The following is a 17416-nucleotide window of genomic DNA, read 5'->3' on the forward strand; positions in this document are numbered from 1 at the left end:
TGTCAGCGTGCAATCACTGCATGCGCCTGGCCCTTTTGGAGTTGCGGCAGCAGCGGGGGCATGGGGGGATTAAATGGAGCTGGTGAGTGGCGGGAGACAGAATTGGTGGCAGGCAGACTTTTGGGGGGGAGGAGGAAGGGGGTACTAACTTGGGACATAGGCAGGAGGGAGGGAATAGAAAGGGACAACTGTTGGACCTGAGTGCAGAAAGAAAGAAATATTGGATGCACAGTCAGAAGGAAGTGCAACCAGAGACTCATGAAATTACCAGACAACAAAGGTAGGAAAAATGATTTTATTTTCAATTTAGTGATCAAAATGTGTCAGTTTTGAAAATTTATATCTGCTGTCTATATTTTGCAATATATTTGTCTATTTTTCTTTAGTTGTTATTGAGATGACATTGCATATTTTATCCCAGGACAAGCAGGCAGGTATTCTCACTAGTGGGTGATGTCATCCTACAGAGCCCCGATACGGACATCTTGCAAGCATGTCTTGCTTGAAGAAACTCAGAAGTTTCGAGATGCCCGCACCGCGCATGCGCCAGTGTCTTCCCGCCCGATGGTCCGGACGTGTCTCCTCAGTTCTTTTTCTTCCGCGGAGCTGAGAAGTCTATCTTCAATTTGCGCCCATTGAATCTCTTTTTTGCCTTCTATTTTGCCGCGGGTTGAGTTCTTTTGGCTCTCCTGTGCATTTATTTCTTTCTTTGATTTCTTTTAAAAAAAAAAAAAAAAAAAATTTTCCTTCCGATACCGGGTTGGCCGCGTGGCTGGGGCCCCGCGCCTTCGACCTTGCTTTTCCGGCCTATGTCCCGGCCGATTACCAGTTTTAAAAAGTGTAGCAAGTGCCAGCGCGCGATTTCGCTCACGGACCCTCATCGACGCTGCTTACAGTGTCTGGGACCGGATCACTTCCCGAAATCGTGCCGGCCTTGCTCCACTCTGACGGCGAGAGCGTTTACGCGCCGCTGTCTACTGTGGGAGTCCATGTTCAAGATGGAAGCTTCATCGGATCCTGCAGCTTCGACATCGACGGTGCTTCGACTCCTTCCGCGAAGCCCTCTGCCTCCCTGGCTGCTTCGGGCCTCCTGAAACCGGCATCGTTCACACCGGTTTCGGCCCTGGCTTCGGCGCCGGTGCCTTGCTCCCATCTCCTCGGAGCAGGTATCGACCCCGACAGTTCCACCGGTGGTGCTCAAGGTGCCGAAGACTGGCAAGCAGAAGCACGCAGCACCGAAGGAGCGCGGAGACCGTGCGGAAGGGCCCCCTTTTGGTGCGGATCCCTCCATATCGGCTTCGTTGCGGTCCCTTCTGGAGGCTCAGTTCGTGGAGCTCATGCAGACTATGGGGCCTTGGCTGATTGCCACCATCCAGGGTGACCTCCCAGCTTCGGCTTCGAGGGGCGGACCGCCCCTTCCTCCTCCTCCTCGCCGCACTACCTCGTTGCTCGGCGAGGAGGAGCGGCGAGCAGTGTCCGGGTCCTCGAGGAGGTCCTCCGTTAGTGCTGTGCCTCCTTTGGAACCGATTCCCTCGAGGAGGGCCTCCCTTAGTGATATGCCTCCCTTGGAGCCCATCCCCTCGAGGAAAGCCTCGTTTAGTGACCTGCCTCCCTTGGAACCGATTACTCCGCCCCATGACTCAGTGTGGCGTCCACCTTCGGGGCCACCCAGTCCTGGGCATAGCAGGAAGCAGGACGAGTTCTTCCGAACCCCCTATCAAACCTGGGCGGCGTCGGGGGAGGCGCCGACTCTTCCGCCTCTGCGATCGACGGCATCGAGTCCGATCTGCTCCTTGGAGGCGTCTGACCCAGTTTCTCACAGACGGGCTCGATCCCCTTCCAGGCATCGGGAGGGGCATCGATCCAGACATTCTTCGAAGCATTCCTCTCGGCACTCGACCGTCTCGCCTCAGAAGAAATTGCCTCGGTTGGGGTATGCTGCTTCGACTGGGTCTCCTCCTCCGGGCCCGGAGTTCGAGGACCCCGAGGTTTTCTACTCGTCCTGTTGCTCGCAGGCCTCTCTGGAGCCTGAAGCCTCTTCTTCTAGTCCGTCTCACAGACCGGCGACGGCGGACCAACTGTCCTTTTCATCGTTCCTCAGGCAGATGGCAGATGACATGGACATTACTCTCGATGCTGGGTCTCGATATTCCAAGGAGTACCTCGATACCATGCACTTGCCTCGTCCTCCAGCAGAGTCCTTGCGGCTTCCCCTGCACAAGCTCCTCGACCAGACCTTCATGCGATGCTTCGAGTCTCCTTACTCTATCCCTGCGGTCCCTGGCAAATTGGATGTGCGGTACCGCACGGTGCATCATAAAGGCTTCGAGGGTCCTCAGCTTTCTCACCAGTCCCTCCTGGTCGAATCCTCGCTCAAGCGGTCTCATCCTGGCCAGGTCTATGCTTCAGTGCCTCCGGGCCGCGAGGGCAGAACCATGGATAAGTTTGGTCGACGCATCTATCAGAATTCGATGATGGCATCTCGAGTCCTGAATTACAATTTCCACTTTGCAGCCTACTTGGAATTTTTTCTACCTGTGCTTCGGAAGTTCACACCATACATCGAGTCCCAGGCTAGGTTTGAGTTTGAGGAAGTGGTTGCTTCGCTGTCCCAACTTCAGCTTCAGTTGATGCAATCTGCCTATGATGCGTTCGAGCTCTCAGCCCGAGCGGCGGCCTGCTTGGTGGCGATGCGCCGGTTGGCCTGGTTGCGGACCATTGATATGGACCCGAATCTTCAGGACCGCCTGGCGAACGTCCTGTGTGCTGGGGCGGATCTTTTTGACGAATCCATCGAGACTGTCACGAAGAAGTTGTCTGACCACGAAAAGTCCTTCCAATCTATCCTTCGGCCGAAGCCTAAGCCTCAGCAGTCTCGACCTTCTCGTCCGCCGTTGATTTATCAGAGGTGTTATCAGCCGAGGCAAACTCCACCTGTGAGGCAACCGGCGAAGCGTCAGCCTCCCCAGAAGGGTCAGCCTAAGTCTCAGTCGCCTGCTGTCCCTAAGACCACTCAGCCTTTTTGACTGTCTCGTCGAGGGCATAACCAACCTCGTTCTGCCTCTCCCTGTTTTTCCCATCGGAGGGCGCCTCCATCATTTTTATCATCGCTGGGAGGCCATAACAACCGACCTCTGGGTCCTTACTATCATCAAGGAAGGATACTCTCTTCATTTCCATCAGGTCCCTCCGGACCACCCTCCAAGAGAGTATCCTTCCAACTTGACTCAGACCGCCCTTCTTCTTCAGGAAGCTCAGGCTTTGCTCTGGCTTCGTGCCGTGGAGCCGGTTCCGACGGACCAACTGAACCAGGGGTTTTACTCCCGGTACTTCCTTGTTCCGAAGAAGACGGGCGACCTGCGACCCATTTTGGACCTCAGGGTCCTCAACAAATTCCTAGTCAAAGAGAGGTTTCGCATGCTGACACTTGCTTCTCTCTACCCCCTCCTCGAGCAGAACGACTGGTTATGCTCTCTGGATCTCAAGGAGGCCTACACTCATATTCCCATTCATCCGGCCTCTCGCAAGTTCCTCAGATTTCGGTTGGGACATCTCCATCTGCAGTATCGAGTGCTTCCATTCGGCCTGTCTTCATCCCCCAGAGTCTTCACCAAATGTCTGGTGGTGGTGGCCGCGGCCCTCCGGAACCAAGGTCTTCAGGTATTCCCCTACCTCGACGACTGGCTGATCAAGGCTCCCTCGGCCTCGGGGGTCCTCTCAGCGACCCTGTCAACGATTCTGTTCCTGCAGAGTTTGGGATTCGAGATCAACTTTCCCAAGTCTCATCTACAGCCGACCCAGTCTCTTCCCTTCATCGGGGCTGTCCTGGATACCGTACATCTCAGAGCATTCCTTCCTTCTCAGCGCATGGATGCTCTTCTTCATCTCTGCCAGTCTGTGTCTTCTCGCCAGACCATCTCAGCGAGACACATGATGGTCCTCCTGGGCCACATGGCCTCTACAGTTCATGTGACGCCGTTTGCCAGACTCCACCTCAGAATTCCTCAGTGGACCCTGGCATCTCAGTGGACTCAGGTGTCGGATCCGTTGACTCGACACATCACAGTCACTCCTGCTCTTCAACAGTCTCTGCTCTGGTGGATGACCTCTTCGAATCTATCCAGAAGTTTGCTGTTTCATTCTCCTCCCCACCAGAAGGTTCTCACAACCGATTCCTCGACCTATGCCTGGGGAGCGCATCTGGATGGGCTTCGCACTCAGGGATTCTGGACCTGTGCGGACCGACTCCATCAAATCAGTCTTCTGGAGCTCAGAGCCATCTTCAATGCTCTTCAAGCTTTTCAACATCTGCTTCACGACATGGTGGTCCTCATTCGCACCGACAATCAGGTCGCCATGTATTATGTCAACAAGCAAGGGGGCACGGGCTCGGCCTCCCTCTGCCAGGAAGCTCTCAGAGTCTGGGATTGGGCGGTTCGCCACAACACCTTCCTCAAAGCTGTCTACATTCAGGGGAGGGACAATGTCTTGGCGGACAAACTGAGTCGTCTTCTCCAGCCTCACGAATGGACACTCCACTCCAAGCCCCTTCATCAGATCTTTGCTCAGTGGGGAACGCCTCAGATAGACCTCTTTGCGGCTCCCCACAATTTCAAGCTGCCTCAGTTTTGCTCCAGGATCTACGCTCCTCATCGCCTCGAGGCAGATGCTTTTCTGCTGGATTGGGGGAATCGCTTTCTGAATGCGTTTCCGCCATTCCCTTTCATTCAAAAGACTCTAGTCAAACTGAAGTCCGAACATACCACCATGATTCTGATAGCTCCTCGGTGGCCCAGGCAACCTTGATTCTCCCTTCTTCTTCAACTCAGCAGCAGGGAACCGTACCTACTTCCAGTGTTTCCTTCACTGCGTACTCAGCATCAGGGGTCTCTGCTTCATCCCAACCTGCAGTCTCTCCACCTGACAGCTTGGTTCCTCTCAACGTAACTCCGCACCAGTTTTCCCAGGCGGTGAGGGATGTCTTGGATGCTTCCAGGAAGCCTGCTACTCGTCAATGCTACTCCCAAAAATGGACTAGATTTTCTTCATGGTGTATTTCCAATTCTAAGGAGCCTCAGCGAGCCTCCCTATCCTCTGTTTTGGACTACCTTTTACATCTGTCTCAGTCTGGTCTCAAGTCGACATCTATACGAGTCCACCTGAGTGCTATTGCGGCTTTCCATCAGCCTCTACAAGGGAAACCTCTCTTCTCATCCTGTGGTTTCCAGATTTATGAAAGGACTTTTTCATGTCAGGATCTAAATGTTGTCCTTTCTCAGCTTATGAAACCTCCTTTTGAGCCTCTGAGCAAGGCTCCACTAAAATTTCTCACTTGGAAAGTGGTTTTTCTGGTGGCCCTCACATCTGCTCGCAGGGTCAGTGAGCTTCAGGCCTTGGTGGCGGACCCACCTTTCACAGTATTCCATCATGACAAGGTGGTCCTCCGCACTCACCCGAAATTCCTGCCTAAAGTGGTCTCTGAATTTCACCTCAACCAATCCATTGTGCTTCCAGTGTTCTTTCCAAAGCCTCATTCTCATCCTGGAGAATCAGCTCTTCACACTCTGGACTGTAAACGTGCTTTGGCTTTCTACTTGGATCGCACCAAACCACACAGAACTGCTCCTCAACTTTTCGTCTCCTTTGATCCAAACAAGTTGGGACGACCTGTATCGAAGCGCACCATCGCCAACTGGATGGCGGCTTGTATCTCTTTCTGCTATGCCCAGGCTGGATTACCCCTTCCCTGTAAGGTCACAGCACATAGGGTCAGAGCAATGGCAGCCTCTGTAGCCTTCCTCAGATTGACACCGATTGAGGAGATTTGTAGGGCTGCCACTTGGTCCTCGGTTCATACGTTCACCTCTCATTATTGTCTGGATACTTTCTCCAGACGGGATGGGCAGTTTGGCCAAACTGTGTTACAAAATTTGTTCTCATAAGTTGCCAACTCTCCCTCCATCCCATTGAGGTTAGCTTGGAGGTCACCCACTAGTGAGAATACCTGCCTGCTTGTCCTGGGATAAAGCAATGTTACTTACCGTAACAGTTGTTATCCAGGGACAGCAGGCAGCTATTCTCACGTCCCACCCACCTCCCCTGGGTTGGCTTCTCTGCTAGCTACCTGAACTGAGGAGACACGCCCGGACCATCGGGCGGGAAGGCACTGGCGCATGCGCGGTGCGGGCATCTCGAAACTTCTGAGTTTCTTCAAGCAAGACATGCTTGCAAGATGTCCGTATCGGGGCTCTGTCGGATGACATCACCCACTAGTGAGAATAGCTGCCTGCTGTCCCTGGATAACAACTGTTACGGTAAGTAACATTGCTTTAAAGTCATCTGCCTCGACATCTTTGAAAACCCCCCAAATGTAAATAATTAACATTTTCTCTGCGTACAGTGTTTTTTTTTTTTTTAATTTTGTTTTTACCGTTATGTATTAAGATTATATTCTGTGTATATGAAAAATGGATGGAAGAAATTGCATTACAATTAGTATTATTATTATGGGGGTGGAGTCAGGGGCGGAGTTTGGCCAGGAGTATTCGGTTGGTATTTGTTAGGCTTATGAATACTTGACTTGAGAAGGTTGAGAAACACTGGTATGGAAAGCTGCTGTGCATATTCAGATCTAAGCTGTCTTACAGGTCAATATAGTTTCACTGCCTTTGACAAATATAGGGGGACACAGACAAATTAAAGATCTCCCACTTCCCAGCTTTTTTTATATAACTATGTTTGAGGGGAATAAAAATATAAACCAGTGTTCATCTGTGTTTTTGCACCATGGGTGTCATTTCTGAGTATTTTTCTGGTGGAATCAAATATGCATCTTTCTGTTTAGGGCTTGCTAGTGTAGAGCGACACACAAACTTAGTGGAGGTTACCAGGGCTGTGGAGTCATTAGATAAATCCTCCAACTCCTCAGTTTCTGGTACCCAAAATTGTCTCCAAATCCGACTCCACAGCCCTGGAGGTTACAAGACAGGATGGGATGTGTTTTTTTTCGGTGTTTATCCAGTAAATGCCTATTTTCTTTTTTGCATTCAGGATGTTTTATCAGTGCTTATCAGTTAAAACCTTAAGTTAGAAGTCCTATAATGAGCAAGCAATTAAAAAAAAAAAAGAAGAAAGAAATGGCTTTAAAATTTATTATTGCTGTTGTTCAATAGAATATGTAGGCCCCGTTGTGGTGAGACCAAGGAAAATGAAATAGCCTGGGGAAAACGCTGTGTGGATAAATTTGATATTATTGGGATTATTGGAGAAGGCACATATGGACAAGTCTACAAAGCCAAGGATAAAGATACAGGTAAGACTTCATGCTGTTGATGTCTTATAATTATACAGTACTGTATGCCCAATAAGACACAGTGGTGAGTCCTTAGTCATTGGTTACTACGATTTATTCAGGATGAACAAGTTACATGAAGAAAACAAAAGGCTTTGAATTATGACAGTAGGGTCATGACTGAGCATATTTAAACTAGCTGAAATTAACATTTGTATGTAGTATAATGTCTTATATTCTGCCAGTCCTAAGAAACTACTTGTAAGAGTATCACAGCAATGAAAGTTTTAAAAAAAAACCAAAACATCCAGAGCCAGGATAAAACAAAAAGAAATCAAACTTCAAATATTTAACTACCTACCTAAATGACAAATATTTTCCTCTCTAATTTCAGGAACATTTCATGATACAGGGCCACAATTGAATAAAATGCATTTAGGTGTTTAAAAAGAGAAATGCATTTAGGTATTCTAAAAAGAGAGTAAAAATGTGTGGTAGCTTAATTGCACTTTTTTTTTTTTTTAACTTGGGTGCATTAAAATGATAATAAAGTTAACACATTGAGAAGTGCACACTTAATAGTGTGATAAAATGGAGGAAGCATTTCACCCTTCATTTGCAAGCTCATGCATATCTGTTTGGAGGCTATGTGTGAAAAAACAATAATAAATTGTCTTGTTAGGATGACATGGGTTGTTTGAGGCGTGTTAGTGTGTACATGTACAAACAGATGGATGGAGTCTCACTAATAAATGCTGTTGCTTGGGCAAAAGTGCACTACTTAGGCACATAACTTTTATTAACATTTTTAAATTTAAAGAATTAGAAATTTCCAAGCTTCCAACCCACCCTCCCATACCTGTCTCCTGCCTTAGTGACAAATGTTTCAAGTTTCATGTTTTATTTTAAAAAAATTGTGAGCCATGAAATCGAGGGTGAAATACTCACGTGGATTAAAAACTGGTTGGCGGATAGGAAACAGAGAGTGGGGGTAAATGGACAATACTCGGAATGGAAAAGCGTCACAAGTGGATTGCTGCAGAGTTCGGTGCTCGCGCCAGGCTCTTCAACATATTTATAAACGACCTAGAAATTAGTACGATGAACGAGGTGATTAAATTTGCAGACGATACAAAGTTAGGCAGAGTAGTGAGGACACAGATGGATTGCGAAGACCTACAACGAGACATAAACACACTTTTGGAATGGGCTGCGAAATGGCAAATGAGGTTCAACGTGGATAAGTGCAAGGTGATGCATATCGGTAACAAAAATCATAGAAACATAGAAGATGACGGCAGAAAAGGGCCACAGCCCATCAAGTCTGCCCACTCCAACAACCCTACCCCCTTGAATTTACCCCCCTAGAGATCCCACATGTGTATCCCATTTCCTTTTAAAATCCTTCACGCTGCTGGCCTGAATCACCTGAGGTGGAAGTTCATTCCAACGATCGACCACTCTTTCGGTGAAGAAGAACTTCCTGGTGTCGCCATGAAATTTCCCACCCCTGATTTTCAGCGGATGGCCTCTTGTGGCAGAGGGGCCTTTAAAAAAGAAGATATCATCCTCCACCTCAATAAGGCCGGTGATATATTTAAACGTCTCTATCATGTCTCCTCTCTCTCTACGTTCTTCAAGTGAATATAGCTGCAATTTATTCAGCCTTTCTTCATACGGGAGGTCTTTGAGTCCCGAGACCATTTTGGTGGCCATTCTTTGAACCGACTCAACTCTCAGCACATCCTTTTGGTAATGTGGCCTCCAGAATTGTACACAATACTCCAGATGAGGCCTCACCATGGATCTGTACAATGGCATTATAACTTCGGGCTCCCGGCTGATAAAACTTCTTCGGATGCATCCCATCATTTGTCTTGCCTTTGATGAAGCCTTCTCCACTTGATTGGCAGTCTTCATGTCTTCGCTAATGATCACCCCCAAATCACGTTCCGCCTTGGTCCTAACTAAGGTTTCACCATTTAGTGTGTAAGTTTTGCATGGATTCCTGCTGCCGAGGTGCATGACCTTACATTTTCTAGCATTGAAGTTTAGCTGCCAAGTCGAGGACCAATGTTCCCAATAGAAGTAGGTCCTGCGTCATACTGTCTGGTAAAGTGTTCTCACTTACTATGTTGCATAGTTTGGCGTCATCGGCGAATAATGTGATTTTACCCTGAAGCCCCTGAGTCAGATCTCCCACAAATATGTTGAAGAGGATCGGGCCCAAGACCGAGCCCTGAGGCACTCCACTGATCACCTCCGACGTTTTTGAAGGGGCACCATTTACCACCACTCTCTGAAGTCTACTGTTTAGCCAATCACCGACCCATGTAGTTAACGTCTCTCCCAGTCCCATTGATTTCATCTTGTACAATAGTCTGCGGTGCGGAACGCTATCAAAAGCTTTACTAAAGTCCAAGTAAACGACGTCCAGGGACTCACCCACATCCAGTTTCCTTGTTATCCAGTCAAAGAAACTAATCAGATTGGATTGGCAAGACCTGCCTCTGGTAAATCCATGTTGGCGGGGATCCCGTAGATTCTTCTCGTCTAGGATTGTATCTAATTTATGCTTAATTAGTGTTTCCATGAGTTTACTCACTATGGATGTGAGACTCACCGGTCTGTAATTCTCAGCCTCTGTCCTGCAGCCCTTTTTGTGGAGTGGGATTACATTGGCTGTTTTCCAGTCCAAGGGGACTTTTCCCGCCTTCAAGGAAAGATTGAAGATCACAGACAATGGCTCTGCCAGGACATCACACAGCTCTCTAAGCACCCTGGGGTGTAGATTGTCCGGTCCCATGGCTTTGTTCACTTTGAGTCTTGATAGTTCGCAGTAGACGCTGCTGGGTGTAAACTCGAAATTCCAGAACGGGTCATCTGAGCTATGCCTTGCTTGCAACTGTGGACCGGACCCTGGCGCCTCGCAGGTAAAGACTGAGCAGAAGTATTCGTTTAGTAGTTCGGCTTTATCGGAATCTGATTCTGCATAAGTCCCGTCTGCTTTCCTAAGGCGTACTATCCCATTTGTGTTTCTTTTCCTATCATTGATGTACCTGAAAAAGGATTTATCCCTTTTCTTAATGTCCTTTGCTAGATTCTCTTCTATCTGAAGCTTGGCCTCTCTGACTGCCGTTTTGACAGCTTTGGACTTGGCCAGATAGTCTTCTTTTGCTGCTCCTCTTCCTGAATGTTTGTAGGAAACAAATGCTTTTTTCTTTTTCTTAACGAGGTCCGAGATTTCTGTAGTGAACCACTGGGGTCTGTTATTCCTCCGTCGTTTGCTTGTTGTTTTTATATAGCGATTTATTGCTTCATGTAGGGTAGATTTCAGGTTTGCCCACATGGCCTCTACATTATTGGTTTCGGCATGGTCTTGCAGTGCCCGATGGACGAAGTCTCCCATGCGTTTGAAGTCAGTGCAACGAAAATTTAGGACCTTTGTTGTTGTGGTCGATCTGGAGAAACCCTTCCGAAGGTTGAACCAAACCATGTTATGGTCGCTGGAGGCCAGCGTATCACCTACCGAAACTTCTGATACGCTGTCTCCGTTGGTGAGTACCAGGTCTAGTAACGCCTGGTCCCTAGTGGGCTCCAATACCAATTGTTTGAGCTGTGCACCCTTTATGGAGGTTAACAACCTTCTACTGCCGCTAGTTTGTGCGGTAAGTGCATTCCAATCTGTATCGGGCATATTAAAATCCCCTAACAGTACTGTGTCCCCACGCAAGGTGATGTTTTCAATGTCCTCGATTAATTCCATATCCTTGTCTACCTGTTGTCTCGGAGGTCTGTAAATCACACCAAGATACAGGCATTTTTCATTTCCTCATATGCACAAATACAGGATGTCCGGTGCTGTACTTGGAGAGAGCCCCCAGGAAAGAGACTTGGGAGTACTTGTAGCCAAAACAATGAAACCGTCCGTGCAATGCACAACAGCGGCGAAAAGGGCAAACAGAATGCTAGGAATGATTAAGAAGGGGATCTCAAACAAATCGGAGAAGGTTATCATGCCACTGTACCGGGCCACTTGGAGTACTGCGTCCAACACTGGTCGCCGTACATGAAAAATAAAATAGTACTACTCGAAAGGGTCCAGAGAAGAGCGATAAAAATGGTTAAGGGACTGGAGGAGTTGCCGTACAATGAGAGGCTAGAGAAACTGAGCCTCTTCTCCCTTGAGAAGAGGAGACTGAGAGGGGACATGATCGAAACATTCAAGCTATTGAGGGGAATTGACTTAGTAGAGAAAGAGAGATTGTTCACCCTCTCCAAGGTGGAGAGAGCGAGAGGGCACTCTCTAAAGTTAAAAGGGGATAGACTCCGTACAAACGTAAGGCAGTTCTTCTTCACCCAGAGAGTGATAGAAATCTGGAACGCTCTTCCAGAGGCTGTTATAGGGGAAGCACCCTACAGGGATTCAAGAAAAGGTTAGATAAGTTCCTGCTGGACCAGAACATATGCAGGTAAGGCTAGACTCTAGTAGGGCACTGATCTTTGACCCAAGGGCTGCCACATGAGTGGACTGTTGGGCACAATGGACCACTGATCTGACCCAGCAGTGGTAAATCTTATGTTCTTATGATTAATCGCTTAATCATATTTCTAAGCGATGAAAATAGTTTAAAGTTTTACAACATTCAGGGAGTACAGTGTTCCAAACATATACTAGATGTACATGACTTACTTAGCCAAACGGGAAAGGAAGGTAAGAAATACATTAATAGATAGGAAAGAAGACAAATGGATGGAGAACAAAAGGAGGGGTATCAATATCTGCACCAGTTTGAAAATGGCAATGTGTCCTGTGGCAGGAGAGAGAGGCATTCACTGGTATTGGTAAGATGTGGTTGAGTCCCTGGGCTAGATCATATCCCAAACTGTTCAGTTTTAAAAATAGTAATAAACTTTACAAGTGTAATACTTGAAATTTAAGTTGAAAATAATAAATTAAAAAAAAAAAATAGTAATAAACTTAATGTATTTTAACTGTAATTTTAATGCACTAGCATACATTTTTACTCAGATTTTTGCATGTTTTTTTAACACTCAGTGCATTGCCCTGTCCTTAATAGTGAGAAAATTGATAGAAACATTGCTAAAACAGACTAGTGCAATTTGGTGGTTTTTATAGACGCAAGTCTTGTTAGAAAAATTTAATCAATTTCTTTGACTGGGTGACTAAGTATTTGAATAGGAAAACGTGCTACATGCAGTATACTTACATTTTAGCAGGGTTCTTGACACAGTTCTGTAAAGGAGACTTACATATAAACTAGGGGTTCAAAACCACCCACAGAGGCATTATGATGACTCGGTGAGGTTTGTGCTTGAGCAATTTTACGTTTCGCATAACCTCTGGAGTCACGTTTACTCATGTTCTTCAGCTTTAAAGGAGACTTCCCAAGTGCCAACAAGCTAGTACTGTATTAACTTTTTTTAATTTTTGCAATTGGTTCTTCATCAGGTGACAGATCAGATGATGAAGTTTGAGCAGTCATTCTGGTGTTTCTCTTTTTGACAAGTTGTGCACAACTTTTGACCAGTTGTGAACTGATTTTTTGTAATCGCTCTGCAACACTGTTACTGATAAGCTTCAGACTTTCTAACCTGATGATTAGGTTTCAAGAACGGGATTGCAACATGACCTTTGCAAAAAATCAAATTGCGTTAAAAACACTGGCTCATGATGGAGACAGATAGTTTTTCTGATGATTTGTGTGAAGGTATTTTATGAGTTTTAAGGCCCTCTCTGCCCTGTAGGCTGTTAAATGACATTGTGATTCATTGATTTTTGCCAATGGTGCAAGCATCGATTGTATCAATAGTTTCTGGATCCATTGCTTATTATCCAAATGTTCAGAAAATAACTCACTTTTTCAAGCTCTAGAAATAAAACGTGAAAACAAAAGATTACAGTACTAACATGCCTGGTATTCACAAGCAAATTTACTTATATCAATAACAATGGTGTAACATGAAACACATACCGTGTTTCCCCCAAAATAAGACAGTGTCTTATATTAATTTTAGGCCCAAAAAACGCACTAGGTCTTATTTTCGGGGTAGGTTTTTTTTTTTTTGTGGGTTTTTTTTTTCATGTACCTGATCATCTCTCCCTTCCTCTCTTTCACCCCAATTCTTCATCTTTCCTTTCTCTCCCTCACATGTGCAGCATATTTCCTCCCCTCTTTCCCATCCCCTTGTGCCTTCTTTGCAGCATCTTTCTATCCCTCCATCCCTTCCATCCCCCTGTGCAGCAGAACCCTTGCCCAGCTTCCCTCCCTCCCATCCCTTGTGCAGCAGAACCTTTGAGCACCCCTGTGCCACGCAGTCGAACCCCCGCTGACCTGCTGAGGACCAACCACAGGAAACACCGAAACGCTTCCCCGATTGGCCATTATGCCATCCATCACCCTCATGAACCCTACCCTCACGCGATTCAAACAAGTTTGGGAAGAAGGGAAGGCAAAGAGGAGCGAGAAAAACCCTTTAAAACTAAATGGAGAACCTGGCGGGCCACCAAAGTCGAGGCGCCTCCATTCAGCCCTTTGCCCTCACTGAGTCACGGATCTCAACGGAGGGGCTGTTGGTCATGAGCCCCGCCACACGCGCACCACCCAATAAACGGCCGCCATCGCCCCCTCCCCTGGCGATGGCAAAGGTAAAAGGGTCAGGTTCAAAACACTTGCAGACTTCATCTTACCAGCAGCTGAGCTAGCCCGCTCCGAAGCTCCATCTGTCAGCCGGGGACAGCGATAAGGCTCCTCCTGCACCCAAGGCCATTATTCCTCGGGATAGCGTCACGAAGAAGGACTAAGAGTTATTTTTGGGCTAAGGCTTATATTAAGACCTACCCTGAAATTCATGCTAGGGCTTATTTTCGGGGTAGGGTTTATTTTCGCAGAAACACAGTAGTAACAAAACAGCAAACAAAATCAACTGCTTTCAATTCATAAATTATTCTAAAGATTTGATTCAACACTGTAATAATTATGCAACGTTATCACGATTAAGCTTTAAAACAAATAATAAGCAGCAAATTATATATAATGTATTGTTCTTCCACAGTTCAGCCTGAATATAGGAAGAATTCTTCAAGGACAAATTCCATTAATACTTTCAAATAGTTAAAGTTACGCTGCTTTGATTAACCAGAATTCAATTGCAAATTTCTTCTCTGTACAAAAAAACCCTCCTGAAAATTTGACATTTGGGAGAGAAAAAATTGCTCTGTCCGATGCTTTTTGAACCAAAGTGATTGCTGGTTTCAAATACAAGGCTTCAAAGATGGGTAAAATTTGTTAATAATATTTTTGCTGCTCTGTTTGACTTAATATATTTGCAAATAAATGAAAACAAGCCTTGAAATTTTCATAGATTAGTAATCAATAGTTGAGCAGGTGTACCAAGCAAGAAGTCACCACTTAAATTTCTTACAAATCTACGGAACCACAAAGATGAAGCCAAAAATTAGCGAATTGAGGTTTTGGCCAACTTTGGCATTGAGGCATCAAAAGAGCACTTAGCGTAGACTTTTAAAACTCTAAAAGCTTATTAAGTATAAAAAGTTACACCAGTAGACTAAATTTCAGGCTGATATTAGCAATGCTGTGTACAGGAGGCCCTTGAAGTTGCACATTTGTTTCGTACAACATGCACAAAAATCTAACAAGCCATCTAACAGGGGACAGTAGTTTTTTAAAGTTTAACTACTTTCCTTCTAGACATATGCTTTCATGGGTTCAGATCCCATTTTTAATAGTGTTTTATCCTTACTAAGCTTCTCTGGAGGAGACTTTTAAAAAACAACAAAAACCCAACAATAATCAAGAACACTAAACTAACTTTTGGTTTTTAGAAGGATATTAAACAAATCTGTTCACACTTTTCTTGGATTTCATACTTACTGGCATATTGTTTTAATAATATACTTCCCCTCTACTGATTTTCTTGTTTTAAGGCTTATTACATTACTTTTTCAGTCTTCATGAGATGTAACAGAATAATACCTTATCCCAGGACAAGCAGGCAGCATATTCTTGACTGATGGGTGACGGCATCGACGGAGCCCCGGTACGGACAATTTTAGAGTGATTGCACTCTAAGAACTTGGAAAGTTCTAGTAGGCCGCACCGCGCACGCGCGAGTGCCTTCCCGCCCGACAGAGGCGCGCGGTCCCCAGTTTCTTAGTTTCCGCGGAGCTAAGAAGACGCGTTTTCAATTTTTTTTCTCTAACCTTCCCGCTCGCGTAAACTCTTTTGGCTCTATTGCCTTTTTTTCTATTACTTTATTTGTGTAAAAAAAAACAAAACCTTAATTTTTTTCTTCAATTTGGTTTTTCCCCGGCGGGGCCTACTGCCACCATCGAGGCCTCGGCCTTCGATTTGGCGGAAGCCGTTTTTACTTTCATGCCCCCTCAGCCAGGTTTTAAAAAGTGCCAGCGGTGCGCTCGGCCTATATCTCTCACGGACCCGCACAACTGGTGCCTACAGTGTTTGGGTCCTGAGCATCAGGCTTCCACCTGCACCCGCTGTGCCATGTTGAAAAAACGTACTTTGAAAAATCGCCAGATACAACAGCGATTACTTTTCGGTGCCGATATGTCCGATCCCGTACCATCGACACTGGCATCGGCACCTGCACAGTCGGCACCTACTTCTTCGACGCCGCGCAATACCACACCGGCGTCGCACCCAGGTAAGCCGGCTAAGAAGCCTTCCCCGCTGGAGCGCCCTCCGGTCTCAGTGGCAGTGAGCCCAATCCTGCCGACCTCGAGGCGCCCACGGAAGCGCTCCGCTCCGATTGAGGTTAGCCCTTCGACCTCGGGTTCCTCTTCGGAGTGTAGAGCGGCACCAAAGGTACCGCAGAAGAAAAAAACGGTACCGGTGCCTTCGCTGGATGAGCGAATTGCCGCCGTCCTACAAATTCAGCTTAAAGAGCAATTGCAGCAGCTCCTGCCTGCTCTTCTGACACCGAGCCTTCCAGTCCCGGTCCGGTCTGAGCTACCGGTACCGGCAGTGGAACAGCCTCTTTTATCGGCATCCACTTTGTCGGTACCGGTACAAACAGCTTCCTCGGTATCCATGCCAGTTTTAGCGCCGGAACCGAGATCTTTACGCCAGGCGGTGCAAACCTCGGCACCGATAACATCTCCCGGTACCGGTTCACAGAGGTCTGGTAAGTCGACTCACAAAACTCGACACCTAGAACCCTCCACACCGGAGTCTTGGGACCGTAGTTTTCAGGTGAGGGACCCTGATCTGTGGGGTGATTCAGAGGAACCACTTCTCTCTGAGGGAGAGTGTTCGTCAGGGGACGAGGATCCTTCTGTATTAGATCCGTCCTCTAAACCTGATGCATCTTCTTTTACCTCTTTTCTCAAAGAGATGTGCGACTCTCTCTCTATTCCCTTGGAGGCTGAATCCAAAAAGTCCAAGGCATTCCTCGATGCACTGGATTTTGACCAGCCTCCAAGGGAATTCTTGAAATTGCCTCTCCATGATATTTTGCGAGAGACTTTCTATAAAAATCTAGAGACACCTTTGACCATTCCAGGAGCTCCTCGCAAACTGGACTCCTTGTATAAGGTCATAGCTATTCCTGGCTTTGACAAACCGCAACTCCCCCATGAATCTTTACTAGTGGAATCTACTTTAAAGAAATCCACGGGGGCTAGTGTATACGCCTCTGTCCCTCCTGGCAGAGAAGGTAAGGCCATGGATAAGTTTGGCAAGAGGTTGTATCAGAATGCGATGCTGGCTAATAGATCTGGGAACTATGCTTTTCATTTTTCGTTCTACCTTAAGCATCTCATTCAAAATTTGGCATCTTTTGAAAAATACCTCCCTGGCCGTAAAAGATCTGCTTTTCGCCAAACCTCTTCATCGCTCTTACAACTCCGTAAGTTCATGGTCAGATCGATCTATGACACCTTTGAGCTGACCTCTCGGGCCACGGCTATGTCGGTGGCCATGCGTCGCCTGGCCTGGCTCAGAGTTTCAGAACTTGATGTCAATCATCAAGATCGACTGGCTAATGCACCTTGCCTAGGGGATGAGCTGTTTGGAGAATCCATGGACTCCACTACACAAAAACTCTCAGCTCATGAGACCAGAT

At 46.7% G+C, this 17416-nt stretch overlaps 1 protein-coding gene across 6 annotated transcripts in view; it reads left to right on the forward strand.

The window, feature by feature from the left end:
* The window catches only part of CDK13 (cyclin dependent kinase 13), a 231348-nt gene that overhangs the window by 55709 nt on the left and 158223 nt on the right, over nucleotides 1-17416 (forward strand). For all 6 annotated transcript variants that reach the window (XM_033930257.1, XM_033930258.1, XM_033930251.1 and 3 more), the window contains exon 4: nucleotides 7173-7312. In XM_033930257.1, the coding sequence (XP_033786148.1) occupies nucleotides 7173-7312 (140 nt within the window). The remainder of the gene's footprint in view (nucleotides 1-7172; nucleotides 7313-17416) is intronic.

This window comes from Geotrypetes seraphini, chromosome 2 (assembly GCF_902459505.1).
Source record: "Geotrypetes seraphini chromosome 2, aGeoSer1.1, whole genome shotgun sequence".
Taxonomy (NCBI): domain Eukaryota; kingdom Metazoa; phylum Chordata; class Amphibia; order Gymnophiona; family Dermophiidae; genus Geotrypetes; species Geotrypetes seraphini.